The sequence below is a fragment of the Myotis brandtii genome, unplaced genomic scaffold (genome assembly GCF_000412655.1).
Source record: "Myotis brandtii unplaced genomic scaffold, ASM41265v1 scaffold65, whole genome shotgun sequence".
Taxonomy (NCBI): domain Eukaryota; kingdom Metazoa; phylum Chordata; class Mammalia; order Chiroptera; family Vespertilionidae; genus Myotis; species Myotis brandtii.
Genome location: NW_005370516.1, coordinates 1,096,599 through 1,122,138, shown reverse-complemented (window position 1 = coordinate 1,122,138; position 25,540 = coordinate 1,096,599). Strand labels below are relative to the sequence as shown.

Sequence of the window (25,540 nt, the reverse complement as noted above, 5' to 3'; positions counted from 1 at the left end):
AAATAGCTCGAGCCCTTTGAAAGCATTTCAGTGTTGCAGAGGGAAAGTCTATATCTGTGAACCAGACAGGATCAAAGAGCAGCCGCGCTTGCCAAAGGGGGAAGGAGCTCGCTTGACTTGCTGGTTCAGAATCCAATTCATTTTCACATTGTCCATTAAAATATTTCCTTGGGCTTAACTTTTTAGAGTATCTGGTTTCTTCTTTTTGTTAAAAAGAAAGAAAGAAAAGTTTAAAAACAGCAACTTACAGCCTGGCTGGCGTGGCTCAGTGGTTGAGCTTTGACCTATGAACCAGGAGGTCACGGTTCGATTCCTGGTCAGGGCACATGCCCATGTTGCGGGCTCAATCCCCAGTGTGTGGGGCATGCAGGAGGCAACCGATCATTGATGTTCCTCTCATCATTGATGTTTCCATCTCTCTCTCCTTCTCCTTTCCTCTCTCTGAAATCAGTAAAAAGATATATTAAAAAAAAATTAAAGCAGCAACTTATATATCCCTGCTTCTTTAGTCCATCCTGTTGGTCTGCTTTCTAACGGAGACAATGAGATGACGGGAGGGAGGCAAAGAGCCACATTTTCTTACCTGGCAGAGAAGTTGCATGGAATGTGCCCTTTGGCTTTTGAAAAAGCAGAGCTGTAGTAGAACCTCACCGGAATAAATACCCATTTGCTCTAAACCTTAAGAGGAAGTGCTCAAGAGCTTCCCAAGGCCGGGTGCCTTCCGATAGTCACAACAAGGCTAAGCTAGTTGACAGAGGAGGTGGCAGGCTTGTCCATGCTTGTCTTGGGGGTTTTTTGCTAAGAAATGCAGCCCAGATTTTGAAAGGGGAGGGGGGATTCCTTAGAAAGGCAAGGGGTATACTGTCACTGATGGCCAAAACTCTAGTCCTAATTGCTCTCCTGCCCTTGTTAAGAAATGGAAGAGGTGTTGACAGTAAGAAATATGAATGATGGGGTTGGGTGAATGTTTGTGAGCATACAGCCAGCGGGAGGGTCACCAATGAGAGACATAGTGTTCCCTGTGGGTAAGACAGACGAAGAAAGCTGCCCGTAGAGTGCCAGGGGCCAGTTCTTCATTTCCTGGCAGTGAGGGGAAGGGCCTTTTGTGCGGGTAGGAACAGGCTGCCAGTCAACTATATTTATGGAGCAGCTGCTGTGCAGACTTTGAAAAGGAGGAGGAGACAGGCCTTGTCCTCAAGAAGCTTGTGATCAAAGAGAGAAAAAAGCTCTCCACTTACTGTAAACCCTTCGCATTCACGATGGAGGGGACTTGGTGAAATTCAGGGCATAGTCTGAGCCTTGTCACTCTAAGTGTGTGTCAGGAACCAGCAGCATGAGCATCACCTGAGAGCCTGTTAGAAATGCAGAATCTTGAACCCAGAGTCAGAAACTGCACTTGACCAAATCCCTATAGATGATCTGTCTGCACACTGCAGTTTCAAAACCACTAGAGGGGCCTGGAGGTGGTGAGTTTTGAATATTTTGAGAGAGCAAGCTACCTCAAAATATTCAGTTCAGTGAGTAAATTGGTAGAAAGGGCAGTTCATTTACCTGTGAGCTTCTCAAACACTGGCATCTCATCTTAGCCTCATTTATAAGCGCCGTCGTTCTTATTAAATTCCTATGGGAGCTCAATGAATTCCAGTTGCATGGGTGCCTCTTCCTACAGCCCCTATTCAGTGGGATCCTGTGGAAATTACTGTGAATGAATTATTGTTATAGAGGCAGCCAATGAATTTTGAAAACATGCAAATGATACTTAGAGGAGTGGGCAAAGCTATGGGCAAAGTCAGAGACACAGGTCTGAATTAAAGTAAGAGAGTTTGGGGCCCTGAGACTTACCTGCAATGGCTTGTGTTCAGTCTAAGTCATGTGCCACTTGGCCTTCGCTACTCCTGGTTCCCCATCTCTCCAGGTTTAAGACAGCTGGTATTCTTTGTTTCAAATGCACTGAAAACTATTGAGAGTTCATTTTCTTATCTTTTCTGTCCCACCAGGATTGATTGATAGAGTTATCTACATTGTGCGCACTCTACATAATGCATGTAAATGTCATCAAAATCAATTATTACCATTTTATAGTAGGAGAGTGAGAGTCCTCTGTTCGGTTCCCAGATGCTTCCTCCCCTCCCACCCCAATTTCAGACGTGTTCTAGAACATGACGCAGCCCACAGACCTCGAAATAAGGCCAATCCCTAGCAGGTGGCATGTGTGGAAAGACAACGTGTGTTCGAGTAAAATTCTGATGATGATGATGACGATAACCAAGAAGGGATAAAACCTATACAGGGTGTACCATGCTTCCTGCCCCTGCAGGAACTCACTCATCGCTGCCAACAACACTTGAGATCATTTCTGCTATGATTTCCATTGCATAGGAGAGGAAATTAAGGCAGGCTCTGCTCCTACAGACAAGGCAACATCCACACGAGGCTATGTGGCCATGGCAGTAATAACTGCCAAGCGTCCAAAACGGAAACCATCCCCACACGCCACGATATTTTGAATTTAATTTTAAAAAAAACAATTTGCAATGAATATTATAAAATATTATAAAAATCACAATTCGGGTGTTCTTGAATATTTTCAGCTGAAAATTCTCACGAAAAATGATTTTAAAGCTGACCCTTAGGGAAAACATTTTTTTTTTTTATAGACACGTGTGGCCATGTGGGGAAGGTCCGCCGCTTGTGTCTACAGATGCTTATGGCGCACAATGGGTTAAAACCAGTCAATTCAGTGGGGGAAGTGCAGTAATGTCTCTAAAAAGGCCCCCAGTTTACTTCTGCTCCACAAGTATGAGCATCTGAGAGGGGAAGTGCAGCACCAGGCTGCAGAGCCCAGGTTCTGAGTCAGGCAGACCTGGGCCACCCTTCAGGAGCTGTGGGACCTCGCAGGGCCTCAGTTCCTATCTGCAAAATGGGGGTAATTTTAGCACTGACTTCATAGAGCTGTAAAGATGATAAGAATTAATATACACTAGGTCCTATGTGTGGTGGGTGCCAAAAACTGGTTGTGCTTTATTTATTCCTTCACTGCTGTAAAGTAATGGAGTTTCTATGGTTTTAAGAAGGAGAAGTTCTAGCTCTGCCTACCTATCAGGTAAGCTGCATTTTTCTATTTTTCCTTCCTGCAACCTTTCTAAAAATGTACCAGCATTTATATCCTATGTTTCTGTTGTTCTGACTATCCGGTAATGACCCATGCTATGTGGATTTCTCAGAAGTTGAATTAAGCCCTTTAAATTCTTAGTTTGTTTTGATTTGGGGCATTCAGACACGGTGGAAATGGAGAACTCATATTCAGGGCACATTTACAGTTTCAGTGTCCAAGATGATTTACTTTTATTTATTTGATTAGAATTCACCCTTGGCCTTACTTCCAAAACAGGATTTTAAGTAACTACAGTTTCCCTTACAAAATAGGCTTTTGTTTACATAGATGCTGAGAAAGTATGGCCAATTTGATAGTTTATGTGCAATCACCAAAGAAGCCCTTCTTAAGTTTTTTTAAATCAATTTACTGCATACTTAATGTGTTTTTGGCAGTAAAATGAGGTACCAAGGAGAACAGAAAAAAATGAAAGATCCCTGTTCTGATTTTGTTGTGAGGGAAAAGAAACATAAATATACAAAGACAACTGAAGATTAATGAAAAATAATCTACACTAATAATAGAGGAATATGCAAATTGGTGGGACACCTTCACACAACGACCAAACAGCAGGCTGCGTGGGGCGACCAGGCCGGCAGGGGGGGCAGTTAGGGGTGACCAAGCCGGCAGCGGGGGGCAGTTGGGGGCAATTAGGCTGACAGAGGGGGCAGTTAGGGGTGATAAGGCCAGCAGAGGGGGCAGTAGGGGGTGACTAGACTGGCAGGGGGGGCAGTTAGGGGTAACCAGGTTGGCAAGGGGAGCAGTTAGGGACAATCAGGCTGGCAGGCAGAGGCGGTTAGGGGTGATCAGGTAGGCAGGCAGGTGAGCAGTTAGGAGCCAGCGGTCCCGGATTGTGAGAGGGATGTTGGACTGCTGGTTTAGGCCTGATCCCTGGCAGTCGTACATCCCCCGAGGGGTCCCGGATTAGAGAGGGTGCAGGCTGGGCTAAGGGAATCCCCTCCCTCGTGCACAATGCACCGGGCCTCTAGTTAATGAATAAAGAATGTATTATGATGTGGTATAGAATTCCAAGAAAATAAGGGAGAGGAGCAGAATGGAATAATTAGCTCTGAGAAAATAGGGAGAGGGACAGAATGTAATAATTAGCTCTGAGTGTCTTACGAGAAATGTCAAAAAGACAAATCAAGATTACTATCAGACAATAGTGGTAATAATTATTGCTGTAAATTATAGAGCTCTATCTACATGCCAGGAACTTTACTGAGCATTTTAAATAGGATTAGTACCCTAGGAGGTCATTTATCTTATTATTCTTATTTCACAGATGGGGACACCAAGCTGATAGAGATTAAGGAATTGCCCAGGTCACACAACTAATAGGGTGTAGAGTCAGGATTCAAAAACCTAAGTCTATCTGACACAATCCCACAAAGAAAAACACAAAAGGTCTGTTGGGAAGAAGATCATCACTGAAAGGTCAGAAGGTGAAGAGAGACACCAGCTCTAGAACAGAGGAGCCGCCCGAAGGGAGAGGGAGGAAGTGGCTGCTGACAGTGGCTTTAAATGCTAACCTCAAGGGCCTAGACCTAACCAAATAGGTAACAGGACCCTCTCGTGTAGAATAACAGGATGAAATCCAGTTTGGCCTAAGTAATCCCTGCAGCTGTGGGGAAAAGAGACTGAAGGGAGCCCAGTTGGTGTGGCTCAGTGGTTGAGCATTGACCTATGAACCACAAGGTCATGGTTAGATTCCCAGTCAGGGCACATGCCCAGGTTGCAGGCTCTATCCCCAGTAGGGGGCGTGCAGGAGGCAACTGATCAATAATTCTCTCTCATCATTGATGTTTCTATCTTTCCCTCTCTCTTCCTCTCTGAAATAAATTTAAAATTTTTTTAAGAGACTGGAGGGAGGAGAAACTTGTCTGCAAAGAGAGCCAGGAAGAGGCCCTCAGGCAATGGGCAGCAGAGATAGCATGTCAACAAAATGGGCTCTGGCTCAGTATTCTGATATCCATGTGCTGAATCAGCTCACCCAAAGCTGAGAGCTCAACATTAGATTTCCACCTCTGCACTCAGAACTCTGAAAATAAAATGCTCTGACCCTGGGCTTTGTCTTCTGGTTGCCAATGGCACTAAAGATCCTTTCCATGATGGGGCGAAGAAAGATGCCATCTATGGAACCCGTGTCTTTCACTGATTCTTTAGCCACATTACATCCTGTCATGTTATCGTCTGCTAATCTGAAAGGTTATATGTGTGGTTTTTATGTTTGTTTGATTTTTAGAGAGAGTGGAAGAGAGAGGGAAAGACAGAGAGAAACATTGATGTGAGAGAAACACATAAGATTGGTTGCCTCCTGCACCCACCCCGACCAGGGCCTGGGCCAGTGAGGAGCCTGCAACCAAGGTACATGCCCTTGACCGGAATCGAACTGGGGATCTTTTAGTCTGTAGACCTATGCTCTATCCACTGAGCCAAATTGGTTGGGGCTATATGTATGAGTTTTTCTATTTAGTCATTTTTCCCTACCTTATTACTAAATAGTAATATATTTATATGATCATCTGAATGAAAATCATTTTTTAATTTTGATTGGAGTTTATACCCGGCACAAAAAAATTAGTGATGGAAGAAGACGTTGCTACATCCAGGCAGCCCTGCATCTCTCCTTTCTGGTTTTCTGTTGCCATGACATCTGGCCCTTCTTCGGTGCCCACTCCTGTTCACCCAGACTGAAACAGGGCGCTTGGCCTGCACATAGAAATGACTCTTGGGCCACACCGCCGGTTGTGAGGTATCTCTTGGCTTGGAAAGAGCCACTGTGGAAAAAATGTGGAAAATCCTAGATCTAGACAAAGATAAAACTCCCAGGATCCCAGAAAGTGCCTATAATATAAAAACTTTGCTTTGATATTTGTCAAGAAGAAAATAATTGCAAAAGAGATCGCCTTCGTTAATTGCGTCTTCCTGTGCTGGAGGAGGAGCAGCTGGTCCTCACGCGCAGGTCACTAATCCCCAATCCTGGGCATCCGCCGGGACTCAGCAGGGGAAATTCTATGCCCTTTGGTCACGGGATGTGCCTTTAGGGACTTGGACATAGAATGTGCTTTAACAGAAGTTTCTTTAACAGACTTTACCGCAAGACTGCTCTATAATTCTGGATCTCTAAAGCCAGGTATAAAACCTCAAAACCAGAGCTCTAAAACCTTTGGATAAGTGTAGGTGGAAATCTACTCCGGGCATATGACCCTGCCACCTGTATCTCCATTTCACCTGTGCTCTACCCATCACTAGTCTCTGCCACCTCCCGGAAATCTATACAATACCATTTATTTTTTATAAAAAAATTATTATTTTACCTTATTTTTTTTATTTTCATTGAGTTCAGGGAGGAAGAGAGAGGGAGAAAGAAATAGAAACATCAATGATGAGAGAGCATCATTGAACAGCTGCCTCCTGCATGCCCCCCCTCCCCCCACACACACACAAACACACACACTGGGGCTAGAGCCTGCAACCCAGGCATGTGCCCTGACCAGGAATCGAACTGTGACCTCCTGTTTCATGGGTTGATGCTCAACCACTGAGCCATGTTGGCTGGGCTATACTATACTATTTAGATGCTCACCCCACACCATACACCAAAAGGCAGCGTGTCTTGGGCCTCTTGATGCCACAGGTTGATGTTTTACCTGCTTCATCCCTCTTGTTAGTACCAGTAAGATGACGGCCTAGACTTTAGTGCAGCCAGGGGCTATGAAAAGTAGCTCTGTGTTACAAGAGCCTAACACTTATGTTACTCTTTTCATTTCTAGAAAATGAAGTGCCGGCCCCAGCTCCAGCCCCACTCCCGGAAGGTAAGTAAAGACACTCTCTCACCCATTTGGGCTGCAAATCCAGAATGTCTCTCCTGGCATGATTTGGCCTTCGGTGAAGCTGGGAGCTTTAACTCCTATGGCGAAGGTGGATGACCACAGTTGTCATGGGTTTATAATAATAACAATACATTGTGTCTATATAACCCTCTCACGTTTATCTAATTTAAATGACACATCATATACTTGTAAAACCCTTCGAATTATGCCAAAATTGTAGTTGTGCCGATGTTTTAGTGTTGTGGAGGCTGGGCCTCCGAGGGGCTGATGGCTTGGCAGGGCTTTCTCACACAAGCTCAGAGCAAACAAAACACACATCTTTCTTGTGAGAGTGGAGAGCAGATCTCACCTCGGTTCTGGAAGATCAGCAGCCCCTTTGCGACTTGAACTCTGCCACCATCAAGCACCTCCAGAAACTCCTCCACGAGTTTCCAGAAGATTTGGTGGCCTGAGTCTCAACATCAGAACCAGTTTCTCCCGTTCTTAGTATCCCGTTGTCCACCAGGTGGCAACAAAAAAACAAGGAGTAAAGAGTTCCAGTGAACTTGGCAGGTAGAGGCAGTGCTCAGTGACACATACCAGGTAAAGCCAGCTTTTATAGCTACATAGACCCAAGGAAGAGAGCAGGACTGAAAGGACTGACAGGCCTGAGTGGAATGTTAAACTCCCAGCATGGGTCTCCAGAATCATTTGTCTACCATGCAAATGACCCTCAGGATAGAGGTGATGTGCCCTTTCCTATGAAGACATCAAAGTGCCTTCCCGCATCTCTTCCTCCTGGAACAGGATGAGAAACTGGCATTCCTTAAAGAATTATTCACACAGACGGTAGATACAGAGAATAAACTGATGGTTGCCAGAGGCCTGGATGGAAAAGGTGAAGGGATTGAGTGGTACAGACTGGTAGTTACAAAATAATCGTGGAAATGTAAAGTACAGCACAGGGAATAGTCAATAACATTCTGATAACTATGTGTGGTGCCAGGTAGGTAGTGGAAATATTAGAGGGAACACTTTATAAAGTATAGGATTGTCTAACCACTATGCTGTACACAAAGTAATATTGAACGTAAATGGTAATTGAAAATTTTTTGAAAAAGAATTATTCATAGGGTATTCACCATGTGCCCAACTCCGCCTTAACCCTTCGGAAGGATACAGGGCTCTCTACCAGATTCTTATTGATAACTGGGTACAAACACACTGAACTGGATGCAGTGGAGAGTTCTTAGAAAACATTTCTGTGTATTCAGTGTGCTTAATGTGACATAGAAAATAAAACACAGACAGAGAACAGCTCAATAAATTACAACCACTATGTTGAAACATGAAACAAAACTCAAGGCAGTATGTGATTTAATGCATGTTACTTGAGTTGAGAACGTGGTGTGAAGACAAGCGTGGGAGGACACTGTAGACCAGTCCAGCCTAGTCGAAAGCAGGAATTGAATAAGACCTTAGTTGCTAGTGATCGTTTTGCAATTAAATGTGTAAGGGGATTATGAAGTTCTTCCGCCCTGGAGATCATTTTCTGGAAGACAGTTTGAGAAATCTAACTGCTTACAGAAGCCCCTTTGTCCAGCTAAGAATACCAGACCACATGCCCCAAACCCTTCAGTAGTATAGAAGAGTATTGCTACGTGTCACAATGAATGAAACAGGCTCAGTGCCATGAATTTAAAACGGGGGTGAAATTAAGTTTAGTTTTCTTTCAACCAGTATAAATGTGTGACATTCTTCTTAGGAACTTCTCCTTTGGTATATTTCCTTCTTGCACATACAGAGTTATTTTTGCCAACATTGTGTACATTGAGGACCTACAGGCCATTACAGACATAACCTTTCCTTCTGTTCTTCAGATCAGTAGCTGTCACTGGGTCACTATAAAGTTTCCTTTATTATGCCATATTTCATAGTCATTGCACAATACTGACTTCCTGTTGCTCAAACAAGTCTCCTATGAAACTCTGCTCAAAGTGTCTTTATTAGTTAACTAAGATTCAGCTCTATATTCAATAAAAAAGAGAGAGAGTTCTTGCTTGAAAGAATTCCTTTCTTACATGTACCACAAGTCAGACACCATTTGAAGGTATCTAAACTAATGTGGTTTTGAACAGAGAGAAATGCAAAGTAGATGGTCTCCACTGATAAAATATGATTTTCCTGCTATCATATTGTTCTATTGGCACTCAACTCAACCCAGAAGATTAATATTTGTCCCAAATTATTTTCTTTGAAACTATTGTACAATTATGGATTTTATACCCTGGCTATATTATATTATCTATATAATAAAAGCCTAAGCGAGTGTTATGGTGGAACGACCAGAATGACCGGTCACTATGATGCACACTGACCACCAGGGGGCAGATGCTCAACACAGGAGCTGCCCCCCGGTGGTCAGTGTGCTCCCACAGGGGGAGCACCGCTCAGCCAGAAGCCGGGCTCATGGCTGGCGAGCACAGTGGAGGTGGTGGGAGCCTCTCCCACCTTTGCGGCAGCTCTAAGGAGCAGTGAGCCAAGCGGTAAGGAGCAGCGAGCAGGCGGGTGGTAGGGAGCGAGGGGTCCCAGACTGCCAGAGGGCACAGGCCTGGCTCAGGGACCCCCCTCACTCAAGTGCATGAATTTCATGCACCGGGCCGCTAGTAGAATCATAATAGTGTAATATTATTTAGAAATAAAAACTATTAGAACCACTACATGGATCAAACATCCTTAAAAAGTCAGTAAGTCTCTTGTTGGGATCTACAAGGAATTGACCCACATTTTATAAACACCATGCGTTAACCAGTTGAACACTGGAGCATGACCCATGTTTTATATTCTTCCATGCCAGCATGTTCTAACATGAACCCAGAGCTGAAAGTATTTTAACAAAATCTGTATTATATGTTTCTACATACACTTTTTCCAAAAGTGATCAGATTAATTGCCTTTATAAACAGTTGAATGTGACTCTACATTAGACTCCCCAAATTCACCATTCCTGTACAGCATAATAAATGAATATTAGTATCATTTATGATCTGCCTGTTTTCATTTAACCCCCTGCCCTGTTGCTCATCACACAATAAAATACTTTCCTTAAGACACTTTAAAAGTATGCTTGTTGCCCTAGCCCAGTGGTCAGCAAACTGTGGCTCGCGAGCCACATGCGGCTCTTTGGCCCCTTGAGTGTGGCTCTTCCACAAAATACCGTTATGGCGGAACACCATAACAAAATACCACGTGTGAGCGCGCATGTACAGTGCGATTGAAACTTCGTGGCCCATGCGCAGAAGTCGGTATTTTGTGGAAGAGCCACACTCAAGGGGCCAAAGAACCACATGTGGCTCGAGAGCCGCAGTTTGCCGACCACTGCCCTAGCTGGTTTGTCTCAGTGGATAGAGCATCAGCTTGAGGACCAAAGGGTCCCAGGTTTGATTTCAGTTAAGGGCACGTACCTTGGTTGCTTTCACATCAATGTTTCTCTCTGGCTTTCCCTACCTCTTCCACTCTCTCTAAAAGATCGATGGAAAAATATCCTCTGGTGAGGATTAACAAACACAAACAAAGAAATAAAACATATAAATAAAAAAATTTTTAAAAATGTGCTTGTACTTTCCACACAGAACCAAATAAAGAGAAGGAAGCCGGAACTGCACCAGCAAAAGGTGAGTGAAGGGAGGGAGAATGGGGCTGAATTCAATAAAATTAGAAGCAGAAAGAAGTCAGTAACGGTTGCCAGAGGGGTTCCATGGAATTTCTCTGCATTATCTTTCATCAGCCCGGTTAAGTGTTCCTTGTTTTCATCTTATCTGTACAACCCAGTCAGTATAATGGCAAACGGTGCTTTGGTCCATTTTTATTACACACATTTCTAAAAGAAAAACAACAACGATAAAAAAATATATATCACAAGCACTTGTTGAGATGCCAGCAAATTAATTGGTAGTTTCTAATTTCCAATGTGCATATGAAGGAAAAGGGGTGTCTGGTCTTCTTGGGATTACACCAATTTGGAAATTCATCTGGATTGCCCAGTTTTTCTTGAATTGAATGTTTTCATGTCACTGTGCTAAACTGTTCTAGGTTTCACTAGTAATTTTGAAGGCCAGCATCTCATTTTGTAACACTATGTATTCATGTAGATTTATATGATGACATATAGATAGACAAGACACCCTTAAGCAAACATCACATTGCACCTCACTGATTTAGAAACTCATTTATTTCTGCGATATTATTGTTTTTTACTTTATATGTAGATAGTCTAGTTTTAAACAATGAATAATCTTTATTACATGGACCATGAAATACAAATTCTTTTGTGTCCCTATGGAGGAAGTCATTGTCACTTCCGACCATCTGTCTTAAGTTAAGGAGTATTAGTTTTCTACTAAAAACAGTTTTCATGGAGGCAGATTTGACAATTCTGCTTTATATGTTTGTATCATGACTTATATATTCATTCTTATTTGTGTAAGGAATGGCATAGTTTAAATTTTGGAATAACCAATTATTTCCTGACTACAATAAGACCTTTTTCTTTTTTTCTGGACACCACTCCACAAATGTTAAGTATCTTCGTTCTTACTATGTTATATTTCACTACCTAATTCCTATAATATTATTGTCTTCTATACCTGAGTAAAATACCTTTTTCTTTCTTTCAGTACATTGGACAACTTTTCTTCAGCTAACTTGAACTTACGCGCTCATAAATGAACACATAATGCTGTTAGTTCACTCTCTTTGTCCTTGACCTTCGGTGGCTCCCGTGGATAGTAACATGAATATTAATCCTGGCTACATGAGACAGTCTGAAAGTTATTTGCTTATGGAATGCAGACAATGCAAACTCCTAGAACTCCTTCCATGAGATGGGTTCAAGGATGTTTGGACATCTGGCTGAAGTTATTGTAACATTATTCTCTACAAAGCTGATGGCATACACCTCTGTTTCCAAATTTGGAAAGATGTTTGGGCCAGGTTGTAAGGCTCAACCAACAGAGCAGATGATATAATCCCAGAGGGCAAGCTGTCAAAGTTTAAACAAAGCCTGTGCTTGACCCTTAATGTGAAAAGTCATCCAATTATATTTGTGTGTTTAAATGAGAAAATGACTTTCTGTATATTACGGTCAACCAACCAACCAACCAAGCAGTCAACCAATCAACAAAAACTCTTCTTTATGGAGAACACAGTTTGATGAAAGAGCCAGACCAGATGACTAGGGAGGGAATCCTGAAATTAGTAGCCTTTTCCTCGCCCTGACATTTGCAGAAGTTAAGCAAGGCCATGGCCACATACAGTCACATGCCCAAATCCATAAACTGCCATGTATCTATTTTCTCTACATGCCTAGGAAGAAAATCAATTTAGGATAGAAGGTGACATCCCTAAATAAAGAAGGTAGGTAAATAGAAGTCGTTTCTAAATATACAAACCTTTCAACTATTACCCACTTTCATCAAGGACAGGAAAATTTCAAAGAAAATACTTAAGCAAAGAATAGACACAATATACATTGCTGTCTGTATGGCTGTGGTTGAGCAAGATGTGCATGAGCATAAGCAAGATTGACAAGTGCAACAGACCCTCTGCAGCATTGACTAGAATGTCCTTCCCTGCCCTTCACCCTCCCCAACCCTCAGTCCATCTAATTGATTTTTAACCCTTCAGCTCGGTTTTACTCCTTTATATAGCTTTCTCCTGACTTCCATCTCCCTTCCTCCTTCTGACTTCTCTTGGACCTATTGCTTCTATTGTTCAATCACTCTTTTCTCCACTTCCTCACATATTAATAATTCATTTATTTCCCTCACAGGTGTAAGCTTTTTGACAGCCAGGCACCATGTCTTACCACCTCTTTGGGCCCCTCATCTCATTTTTACTAGTTTCTGCCAGAGAGTCACACAAGGCAATCTCCTAATAAAGGAATGAACATTTGAATTTTTGTGCTGGCCTATCTGCTGATCCCACAGACAATGGTAATCTAGATAGATTTTTATTTCTATTTGCTGGGCAGGATGATGAACACCCCATGCATACTCTTAATAATGAGGTTCAGAATGAGATAATGAAGCTGTGCATTGAGTGCTCAGAACAGATAGATGATGTACAACCAACTCACTTAAAGCTATTGAAAATGGTCATGCCTAGATATTAGTACATTTTCACACTTAATTGGTCCCCTGTCCAAGTAGTTGACATATATCCAGTTGATAGCTCCAAGACTACCACTGTTAAGAACATCATTCATACCAATGCAGCCTTAATATTCCCAGATTGCCTGAACTGTTATGCAAGAACCCGGAAATGTCCTGAACCTTTTTATGTAGCTGCAGAATATTGTCTGGTTCTGATATCAATCTTACAAGTAATGCTTGTGGGTAGATGTGCCAACTTTTCATGTTTACCAAGAGTCTCTGTTTGGGAAACAGCTGATTTCCCAGAACGGGGTTTCACTAGTTGTTGATTTGCTTGTTTGCCTCTGGACTTTTCCACCCAGCTATCCTGTTCCTTAATACTGCCCACTTGTCCTGGAATTGAAACAGTAGAGACGGCAATTTGAAAAAAAATGTGTTTAACTAAACAGCAATACCAGAATTTACATGTGTAAATCCCTTTAAATCACCGGGAGGCATTGTCCTTATAAAAATAAAGCTACCGTGACTTAGAATTCTTCCATGTATTCTGAAAGAATATGACAGGTGGCAAATTAAAAAAAAAAGGTAAAGTACATATTCTCTTTTTATACTGTCAGTGGGCCAGAGAACTGTCTTTTTAGTCTAACGTTCATTTATTCAGCAAGTGTTCAGAGGCAGCTGCGTACCAGGCCAGTCTAGTGCTGGGTCCTGCCCTCCTGGAGCTGATTTGGGAGCTTTAGAGGAGAGAATGACCATCGACAGAATTCAGTGCATTTCAGCTTTGAAAGCAGACAGTTGTCATGGAGGACCATGTGTAAAGAAGAATGTAGGTGTTTAAATGGGATTATACTTTTTTATGGTCAACCAACATTGAATCCATGAACATAAAGTAATGAGACTGACTCTCTTCTGTGCCTCAACAATGGATTCTGTGGCAAGTGTCAAAACTGGTTGGCCCTGGTGGTTGCAAATGTGCCAGCAGCATTAGAATCAGAGATTACTTTGACGAACAGTACTCATTTTAATGCCCAAGTTCTGATATATATTTTTTAATTTTAGTTTTTGCATCTTATTAATGTATAGTCTGTATATTTTTTGGTAAGCCCAATTGGGATAGTTACTGCCTTTTGATAATCATGGTAAGAAAAGTAAAATCTTTCTTTTCCCAGTCATTAAAAATAACTTTACCACATAAACTATTGTAAATGAACCCTGTGCATATTAAAGAGCTCACAGAACTTGAGTTGAAGCCTCTTTCTTTGGGAATGAGCGTGATTGGCAGAGGAGGAAGTGAATCAACAGAAGTTCCAGAAAATTTCTCCTAAATAATATGATTCTTTTAATTTAAAAAATGATTATATTTTTTCTTAATTTAGGTCTCTTTACATCTGCAATAACACGATCTTCATGCTTCTTACTAGCATGCTAAAATTTTTTGTGTAATTTTACCTTTAGGTATCAGACAACCATCTACTAAAATGTCTCTGTGCTTTATGTGTCTTCTAACTACATATTTCTTTGTGAAGAAGTTTGTTAAAAATTAATATCACCATGGTTTTCTCTTAAAATATATATATTTGTTGATTTTAGAGAGAGGAAGGAGAAGGATAGAGAGAAACATCGATCAGCTGCTTCCTGCACGCCCCCTACTGGGGATCGAGCCTGCAACCCAGGCATATGCCCTGACTGAGAATCTAACTGGTGACCTCTTGATTCATGGGTTGATGCTCAACTGCTGAGCCACACCAGCTGGGCAATATCACCATACTTTTTGATTCTAAGACAAAACCATTATAAGATGCAATATCAATTTAATAGATTGGGGGGAGAAAAAACTTACTAAATATGTTTATTGTAAGATGAGACTTGATTTCAGAAGCATCAAAATGTGAAGGCCAAAACCATTATAAGATGCAATATCAATTTAATAGATTTGGGGGGAGAAAAAAACTTATTAAATATGTTTATTGTAAGATGAGTCTTGATTTCAGAAGCATCAAAATGTGAAGGAATGTATCTTCTCATTAAGAAAATACAATAATTTAATCAAATGCCTTAATACATGATGAGTTAGGGTTAGCTGTTGGTGTTATTGTCTTCCATATGTGGTTGTTGTTGTGCTATTTTTAGTTTTTGGTATGTTAATAATTACTAAAACTGATTACCCTGCTTGAGGAATTCATAAATCTGTCTAAATCAAATCAGGTGTTTACCTGAGGTTTGTTTATAGTCATATGTATTTTATTTTTTTAGATCTTTTTTTTAATTATTTTTATTGATTTCAGAAAGGGAGGGAGAGGGAGAGGGAGAGATAGAAACATCAATGATGAGAGAGAATCATTGATCAGCTGCCTCCTGCATGCCCCCCACTGGGGATCAAGCTCGCAATTCAGGTATATGCCCTTGACCAGAATTGAACTCGGGACCCTTTAGTCTGTAGGCTGACGCTCTATCCACTGAGCCAAACATGTATTTCACATGTATTTTAATTTTATAGGCTTTTTGGACTTTATTCTAAAATCTCAACAATAATCTCAAGTTTGTTTTACATAAAAAATTAATGTAGAAAGGTAATTTAAATCAACCATAGGTAGAAGTTATTTTATGCTTAAGAGAGTGTGGAGAATTATAAGAATGTAAATATCCTATTATCAGTGGAAGTCTCTCCCTCAAATTTCAAATTTCATGTGTATCCTCCAAAAATCCCATGTAATATGAGACTAAATTCTTTCTCTCCTTTCCAGACATTCTTCTTTGGGAATTTCAGTTGCTTAAAGAATCATTTTTTACGGTTTTACAAATGCTATTTTCCCATGACTTGAAGGCAAATAAAATTCTGCTTTGGTGAATTTCCCTTCTATGTAGCTAGGGGAGCTAGCACAGCTGCTCTAGGTCCATGTCTTCATGTTTGCTGTATCATAAAGAGCCAAAAACAGATGTGTATGTTTTCATCATCATTGCAGTCACTTTTTAAATAGAAAAAAAAAAAAGAGAGAAACTGTGACTTAAATTGTACATTTTTTTGCTTTGTTTTCTTTGAAAATGTTCTTTGTATGATGCCATACCTTTCCCATGTGTGTTGTTGAATTAGGCACAACCCAAAAGATTTGGATATTCAATTTCCCTTCTAGCAGTAGAACCTGTTTTTCCATGGTAACCAGATTTAACCAGGCAACTTTTTAAAAATTTTAGGTCAGGATCCCTAAATCTTAACTACATTTCCTAATCTAAAGGAATGTCAGGGCCAAAGTTACATTTATTTATTATTTATTTATTTATTTATTTATTTATATTTTTAAATTGATTTCAAAGAGGAAAGGAGAGGGAGAGGGAGATAGAAGCATCAATGATGAGAGAGAATCACCAATCTGCTGCCTCCTGCACACCCCCGTACAGGGGATTAAGCTGCAACCCGGGCATGTACCTTGGCCGGGAATTGAACTGTAACCTCATGGTTCATAAGTCAATGCTCAACCACTGAGCCACCCTGGCTGGACCAAAACTACTTTTCAAAGAAGGGAAACAGTCAACTTGTCCATTATATTTTCTAGCACGTTAGTAAATTTGGAAATGTATGTATGAGAAATCAAAAATTGTCAATTGAGCAGGAATTGCTGTTTGGAAGTAATGTTGGATCATCTAGAATTCTGTGATCTGCAAACCGTGGTTCGCGAGCCACATGCGGCTCTTTGGCCCCTTCAGTGTGGCTCTTCCACAAAATACCACGTGCGGGCGCGCACGTACAGTGCGATTGAAACTTCATGGCCCATGCACAGAAGTCAGTATTTTGTGGAAGAGCCACACTCAAGGGGCCAAAGAGCCACATGTGGCTCGCGAGCCGTGGTTTGCTGAGCTGCAGTTTGCCGACCACTGGTCTAGATCATTTCATGACACTCTGAAGCTTTGATTTAATATGTGGTGTCTTAATAGTCTAAACTAATTGTGCATGTCCATCCAAATAGTGTTAATATTTAGTTGACATCAAAACTATTCATTCATCAATATTTTGCTTATCTCTTCATTTTAGTTTTATGAAAGTATGTGAATATTCTTCTTAATCATTTAGCATTCCAAACAATTAACTCAAGGATTCATTATACCCTGTGCACAAAGCAAACAAATACCCACAAAACCTATTTAAAATGAAGTGTTCATTCAACTCAAAATGGTTCTAATTTCTATATAATAAAGGAAGTTCCTTTCTAGGACTTGGTTGAGTTTTAAAACTTATTTTTTCAATAATTTTTATAGGACTTTAAATCAAGATTCTTTAAGTAGTTTAGTAAATAAAAGTCTTCAAATAAGTTATAAGAATAAAATATTAATATTGAATTAAATTTATGGAAAATATTTTTAAATTACCAGGTATTTCATTTTTATGTAAAATTTTAATTATCTAAGACTTCTGAACTGTAGAATTCTGCTGATAGCTCAGACATGCCTATACTTCCCCAAATGTACCATTTTGTGGAATGTTCATGGATATTCCAGAAGGAGTCAAACATGAACTAAGTTTGGGAAATATTAACTGCTGTATCATTTCTTGTCTCCACCCCGACTGCTGGAGCATATTAGCACACTGACAGCTTTGAGATGTCCGTAATACAAGCACACACACAGTACAATAGAATGCAAGCATTTAACTTTATTTAGCCTAACATCTTCCAAGCTTCTCTGACCACAGAAAGCTTCCTCTGAAGATCCTGAATCTCACAGTATCCAGCAAGTCAACTCGTGCATTATGAAGATATAACATTAAGGTTCCTGAATATTATTATCCTAGTTATTTTGTAAAAAGTAATAATATATATCTTTGGTTGACAGTCTTAGAAATTTCAGGCTAATAAATACTACTTACTGTAAATATGCTAATAAATTATACAGAAATGTGCTATTTTATCTCAAGGAATCTTTTAAGGCACTTTATAATTAAAAGTCATGTGCACGCATTTGCTGAACCCTATTTTATTTTATTATTTTGTTTAACTATATTTTTATTGATTTCAGAGAGGAAGGAAGAGGGAGAGAAACATTGATGAAGAGAGAATCATTGATCGGCTGCCTCCTCCAAGTCCCACACTGGGGATCGAGCCCATAACCTGGGCATGTGCCCTGACTGGGAATTGAACCATGACCGTCTGGTTCATAGATCGATGCTCAACCACTGAACCATGTCAGCCAGGCAATATTTTAAAAATTATACAGCATTGACCAACACCAATATAATCTTGAGAAAGTTCTTATAAAATTTCTAAAATAATTATTGGTGAAGTTAATAAGTATGACAAATTGATTTATATTAGTTAATGTTGACTTTTGTTTTCTATAGAAGGGAAATTAGTCATGAGGTTTTCGGGTGGGGGGAATAAGTTTTTAAACAATACACATATGCTTTGATGTCTGTGTCCAAATAATCATGGTACATGAATTATGCCTCTCATTGATGTTAGCTACAAAATGAGAACTCAAAAATCACCTCCGTTGTGGATTTCATCAAGATTAAAAATGTTAGCATCCTAACCTACAATCACATAAAATGCTTGCATAGAGTTCCAATTTTTAATTTACACTTTCTTTGGATTATCTTACTCTCTCACCCTTTTATTTATTTTTCTCTTTTGCCCAAAACACTCAAATTTAATCTTTCAGGTACCAAGTCTTCTAAGGCTTACTCATCAGTTGAAAGTGTTTTGTGTAGTTTCTCCTCCTCTTTTTCAGATTTCTCTTTCCTCAGGATACTTGGGATGATGTCCTTTTCTCCTTGACTTTGTGTGCCTATTTCTTGTTTCAGATGAAGAGGAAGCCTCCCCGTCTTTTGTCCTGCCTCCAGGTTAGGATGATCCCAAACCCCCTCTTTCCCCCACTTTGTAATTTATTATTAACTTGCAGTAAAGGAAAAGAAAAGACAGAACACCTTGATGAGACAAGGTACAGAGCAGAAGGTGTCAGAGCTAAGAGGAAAAACGATGGCTTTAATGGCAATTTTGTATTTTTTTTAACATGAGGACATTTTTAAAAAGAGTCTTTCTTTGTGAAATAAATGAGATGCGTAAATCTTGGATACAAATTTTAGGGGCAAAAATATTTGTCTTCCATTTGTTTTGTTTTTTAATATTATTAATGGTTTTAGAGAGAAAGGGAGAGGGAGAGAGAGAGAGAAACATCAATGATGAGAGAGAACCATTGATTGGCTGCCTCCAATCAATGCACACCCTCTACTGGGGATCGAGCCCACAACCCCAACATGCGCCCTGACCCAGAATTGAACTGTGACCTCCTGTTTCATAGGTCGAGGCTCAACCACTGAACCATGCCAGCTGGGCAATCTTATTGTTTTTTATTTTATTTTTGTTAAATTTTTTATTGATTTCAGAGAGAAAAAGAGAGGGAGAGGGAAAGAGAGACTGAAACATCAATGATGAGATAGAATCATTGATTGGCTACCTCCTGCACGCCCCCTGCTGGGGATTGAGCCCGCAACCAGGTCATGTGCCCTTGACTGGAATTGAACTTCAGTCCACAGGCCAATGCTCTATCCACTGAGCCAAACCGGCTAGGACTCATTGTTTTTTAAATAAGACATCTTTTTAGAGATGCTTTCATAGTTGAAGCTCTGCTGATTTTCCATCCAAGCCAACTTCTAGTTTTTTTCTCCCTATTATCAGAAGAGGGTTTGGGGGATCCAAGGAGGTTGCAGTCAGCACTTCATTGGCACCCCTTTCCTCTTGCATCATCCAGATCACGCTTTCCTTTCAGGTTTGGGTAGTCGGGCCCTGGAGAGAAAAGATTCAGGTGAGCAGATGCCTGGAACAATCACTAATGACCTCATTTCTTGAAGCTGCATTGATTCTAATCTTTGTTTTATTCAGTTTGTAGCTCTGATAGCCATCTTTCATTACATTACATTTCTTACAAGAAAACTAATGTATTGAGAAACAATTAATTTTGCATGATACATATACACAAATTCAGGAATCTACCTACATACACCACAGGTTGGTTTGTTTTATTATAACTATCATTTAACAAATACAGAGAGATTAAGAAACTTTTAAAATCTCCACTTGGAGAGTGCTGAAGTTAGATAATAATTCACATTTTTATAGAACTTTACATATAGTTGATAAAATACCTACAGATGCATCCTGCCAGCTGTGTTACAATTCATTCATTCAATAAATTTGTGTTGAGTGCCTACTCTGATCCCACTATGGGCTTCTTAAGGGCCAAGCATTTGTAGGTATAGAAATGAAAAAAAAAATAGTAAAATTTCTGCCTCGTGTTCTAAATGTGAATGATCACTATTCACTATTATTATTAATATCACAGACACACAACATAAATTTTTAACAACAACTTTGTTATTAAAAATCATGTAATCATGTGACTCATTGCATAACTTCATTGTGAAAATGATGGTCTCTGTGGATAGAAATACTGAGCATGATTGACACATGAAAACTAAAATAACTAAAATCTACATTCCCTTCTTTTCAAGAAGCATTAACAGGTAAAGTTGGTAACCTAAGCTTTTTTTCCAGCTATTTAAGCAGCTGAAACTGAACTTCTCTGAATTCAGCTCTCAGAGACAGAGGGAATATCTACATTCTCTCTCCTACCCCCCTCATTGGAGTTGACTGATGATTAATCCAAGCTAAGAACCTGGAGTGCAACTAGAAAATGCAAAATAAACTTCATTTCCAGGTTCTCTCTCTTCATGGGAAAGCCTCAAAGAGTTTTTTCTTTCTGTTTTTCTGAGTTCCCACTCCCCCACCCCCCACTCAGGATGCTCCTAATATCCTTGAAACTTGTACCTGCAGGTCACGATTTGTTACTAAATTGTCCAACTATGGCCACATCTGTATGATCCTTATGAAATTGTCTAATTATACAATAGCAAGACATTTAGAAATACCAGGCCAGACTTGGTTGTCTCACCCTTCCCAATTGACCTGCAAACTGACCCATCAAACTCTTTTGTTATATGTGTATAGCCTCATAGTCAGTTACCTGCAAAAATACTGAGAGTACTGCTTTAATATACTTCTCACCATTATTTATTTGTTAGGGGTCAGGCAGGGTGGGAAAAGAAAGGAACCATGGCTTCCAAGAAAGACAGAATAACACCCTACCTGAAAAGTGTTAGTTTCTAGGAATTAGAAAATGTTCCTTTATCCCATCCATGTAAGAATGGGAACCTGTCACTCTCTACTGATGACTGCAGGGTGATGGATGGAAAGAGTGGTGTTACATTTATCCAGGTTGACTAGACAAAGTCAAGCTTCCGCGATGATGAGAACGACAAACCCAGGTAAGTCTACCTCTGAAGAACCTGGCCCTGAAATGATCCTTTCCCTCCTTTCTGCTCATTAGAATGGTCTCTTGGAGAATCACCTGCCACAGAGGATCATGACAAGCAGGATGCCAATTCTCAGCTGTCCATCCTGTTCGTGGAAAAGCCTCAAACAGGAACAGTGAAAGTTGGTGAGTGCCAAGCATAAATCCTGCTTTAAAAAAAATGCAGGTGAAATTCACATAACAAAAAATCAACCATTGTAAAGTGAACAACCAATGGCTATTAGTACACTCAATGTACGACCACTACCTCTATCTAGTTCCAAAACTTTTCATCATTCCAAACAGAAACCTTGTACCCCCATTAAGCAGTTATTCCCCATTCTCCTTCCCCTCAGCCTCTGACAACCACTAATCTCCTTTGTCTCTGTAAATTTTCCTATTCTGGGTATTTCATATAAATGGAATCACACAATATGTGACCTTTAGTGACTGGGTCTATCCATGCCGTAGCATAAATCAGTACTTCCTTTCCTTTTTATGGCTGAACTAGAGGCCTAGTGCACGAATTTCATGCATGGACAGGGGGGGGAGGGTGTCCCTCAGCCCAGCCTGCACCCTCTTGCAATCCTGGACCCCTTGGGGGATGTCTGGCAGTCGGACATCCCTCTTGCAATCCAGGATCACTGGCTCCTAACCGCTCACCTGCCTACCTGCCTGATCACCCCCAACCCCTCTGACTGCCTGCCTGATCACCCCTAACTGCTCCCCTACTGACCTAATCACCCCTAACTGCTCCCCTGCTGGCCTGATCGCCCCTAACTGCCTCTGCCTTGCCCCGCACCCATGACCCAGGATTCCCTCCTCTGGCTGGTCACAGGCACTCGGGACCCAAGCTTCCCTCCCTCTGGCTGGCCGCAGGCACCCAGGACCCGGGCCAGCTTCACCCGGGCCAGCCACAACCTCAGGCACCTGGGACCGCAGGGCAGGAGGCTTGTCCCTCTCCCAGACTGCAGGTGCAAGCACAGCCACTGGTGCCCAGGACCGCGGGGTGGGCGGCTTGTTCCTCTCCTGGGCTGCAGCCCCAGCCACTGGCACCCAGGACTGTAGGGCAGGCAGCTTGTCCCTTGCCTGGGCCGCAGCCTGACTGGTCCCCATTCCTCTCTTGCAAGCTCATTTGTGCCTGGCTGGTCCCTATTCTCTCCTCAGTGTCGAGTGTCTGAGCCATTAAGGCGTGATGGCATGAGGGTGTGGTGACCATTTGCATATTAGCTCTTTATTATATAGGATAGTATCCCATTGTATTTCTATATTAAATCCTTGAAAAGGTGAGTTATCATTTCAGTACACTTTAGTATGTAGGAGTTGAGTGCCTGGAGCCTGGAGCCAGGTGGGATACAAATAGGTTTCTTCATTTGTCAAGTGGAGATGATACTACCTGTGAAGTACTTTGAATAATGCCTGGCGTATCTTATATCTCTGAGCCAGTGTTTGCTGTCATTACAACACGCCTCATTCTGTAAAATGATTACACTATCAGGATGTATAGTATCTCAGAGGAAGCTAGTCAAACAGATGATTCAACTTTGGAGATACTCATTTAAAAATACTGATTGCACTCCTGTTAAAACACTATTCTGAACACTATAACATGTGAGCACTCAGAACTTATACACTATCTACACTAATAAAAGAGAAACATGGTAATTAGCATATGACCGCTACCCTTTTCATTGGCTAATCAGTGAGTATATGCAAATTAACTGTCAGCCAAGATGGCGGCCGGCAGCCAGGCAGCTGGAAGCGAACATGAGGCTTGCTTGCTACAGTGAAGGAGGACTCCAACGTCCCCCGCCTGCGCTGCCGGCCTCTGAGCTGCAACTCTAAGAAACTTTGTAACAAATATAGAAGCTAAACAAAACCCTGGGATCTCAGAGCTGGAGTTATACATTGTTTCGATTATAGAACGCAAACAAACCAGCGGAAGCCTCAGAGCTAGAGCCAGAGCTAAAGCTGGCCCAGAATAAAATAAAATAAAATAAAAAAAAGAGGAAAAAATCAAAGTAAAGGAGAGACCAAGATGGCGGCATAGGTAAACACCGGAGACTGCTGCCGCAAACAACCACTTCAAAAATACAACTAAAAGACGAAACGGACATCACCCAGAACCACAGGAAGGCTGGCTGAGGAGAGACTCTTCAACTAGAAGGAAAAATAACAGCACACCGAGGCTCAGAGGAGGCGCAGTGTGGAAAATACTCAGGTGCGGAGGTGCGCGCGCAAAGCGGGCTGGTGGCTGAGAGCGCGGTTGTCGTTTTCGGTCAGGGGGGAGTCTCAGACTCTGAGCTCCAGATACGGGCGAATCGCTGGGGACTCGGACCCAAACGGGAGAAGCGGGAGTGTCTGGCATCAGTTGGAAGGCAGCTTTCCCTCCGAGGTTTGCAGCGGTTCCGGGGGTTCTGAGAAGCAGAGCCTCTGGGAACAGGACTGAGGGCACCATAACGGCTCCCTCCGCCCGCCCTGTTGAGCCCGCCCCGCCCAAGCCCTGCGCAGAGCCATTTGCCGGATCGCCTCAGGCAAAGGCTAGATTAGCACCTCCCCAGAGGACAGAAGTTTTCCGCGGCAGACACAGCTGATTCACACAGCCAGTCGGCCTGGTGGTCAAATCCCTCTAGTATTAACTACAACAATCAAGGCTCAACTAGAACAAGACTGCGCACAAAGACCACTAGAGGGTGCACCAAGAAAGCATAAAAAATGCGGAGACAAAAAAACATGACAGAAATGGAGGATATAGAGCTAAAAATCGCAATTTTGAGGGCTTGCAAAAATGTGCTAGAAGCTGTCAATAAACTTGAGGAGAGAGTCACGAAAACTAATGAGACCCTCGATGCTATGATAAAGAACCAACTAGAAATTAAGCATACACGGACTGAAATAAAGAATATTATACAGACACCCAATAGCAGACCAGAGGAGCGCAAGAATCAAGCCAAAGATTTGAAATGCGAAGAAGCAAAAAACACCCAACCGGAAAAGCAAAATGAAAAAAGAATCCGAAAATACGAAGATAGTGTAAGGAGCCTCTGGGACAGCTTCAAGCGTACAAACATCAGAATAATTGGGGTGCCAGAAGATGAGAGACAGCAAGATATTGAAAACCTATTTGAAGAAATAATGGCAGAAAACTTCCCCCACCTGGTGAAAGAAATGGACTTACAGGTCCAAGAAGCGCAGAGAACCCCAAACAAAAGGAATCCAAAGAGGACCACACCAAGACACATCATAATTAAAATGCCAAGAGCAAAAGACAAAGAGAGAATCTTAAAAGCAGCAAGAGAAAGAGACTCAATTACCTACAAGGGAATACCCATACGACTGTCAGCTGATTTCTCAACAGAAACTTGGCAGGCCAGAAGGGAATGGCAAGAAATATTCAAAGTGATGAATACCAAGAACCTACAACCAAGATTACTTTATCCAGCAAAGCTATCATTCAGAATTGAAGGTCAGATAAAGAGCTTCACAGATAAGGAAAAGCTAAAGGAGTTCATCACCACTAAACCAGTATTATACGAAATGCTGAAAGGTATCCTTTAAGAAGAGGAAGAAGAAAAAGGTAAAGATACAAATTGTGAACAACAAACATGCATCTATCAACAAGTGAATCTAAGAATCAAGTGAATAAATAATCTGATGTACAGAATGAACTGGTGATTATAATGAATCAGGGACATAGAAAGGGAATGGACTGACTATTCTTGGCGGGGAAAGGGGAATGGGAGATGCGGGAAGAAACTGGACAAAAATCGTGCACCTATGGATGAGGACAGTGGGGGGGGAGTGAGGGCGGAGGGTGGGGCGGGAACTGGGAGGAGGGGAGTCAGGGGGGGGAAAAAAAGAGGAACAAATGTAACCTGAACAAAAAAGATTTAATTAAAAAAAAAAAAAAAAACTGTGGTACATCTACACAATGGAATACTACACTGCAGTAAAAAAAAAGAAGGAATTCTTACCATTTACAACAGCATGGATGGAACTGGAGATCATTATGCTAAGTGAAATATCCCAGTCAGAGCAATATAAATATCACATGATCTCACTCATTTATGGAATATAATGAA

General features: G+C 41.3%; 1 protein-coding gene across 12 annotated transcripts in view; it reads left to right on the top strand.

The window, feature by feature from the left end:
* MYBPC1 (myosin binding protein C, slow type) overlaps positions 1-25,540 on the top strand; it is a 98,650-nt gene that overhangs the window by 13,886 nt on the left and 59,224 nt on the right. For 10 of the 12 annotated variants that reach the window (XM_014528735.1, XM_014528736.1, XM_014528732.1 and 7 more), the window contains exons 2-6: positions 6,931-6,972; positions 10,602-10,643; positions 18,913-18,951; positions 19,878-19,913; positions 21,495-21,605. In XM_014528735.1, the coding sequence (XP_014384221.1) occupies positions 6,931-6,972; positions 10,602-10,643; positions 18,913-18,951; positions 19,878-19,913; positions 21,495-21,605 (270 nt within the window). The remainder of the gene's footprint in view (positions 1-6,930; positions 6,973-10,601; positions 10,644-18,912; positions 18,952-19,877; positions 19,914-21,494; positions 21,606-25,540) is intronic. The other 2 variants (XM_014528737.1, XM_014528743.1) reach the window with 1 other exon arrangement.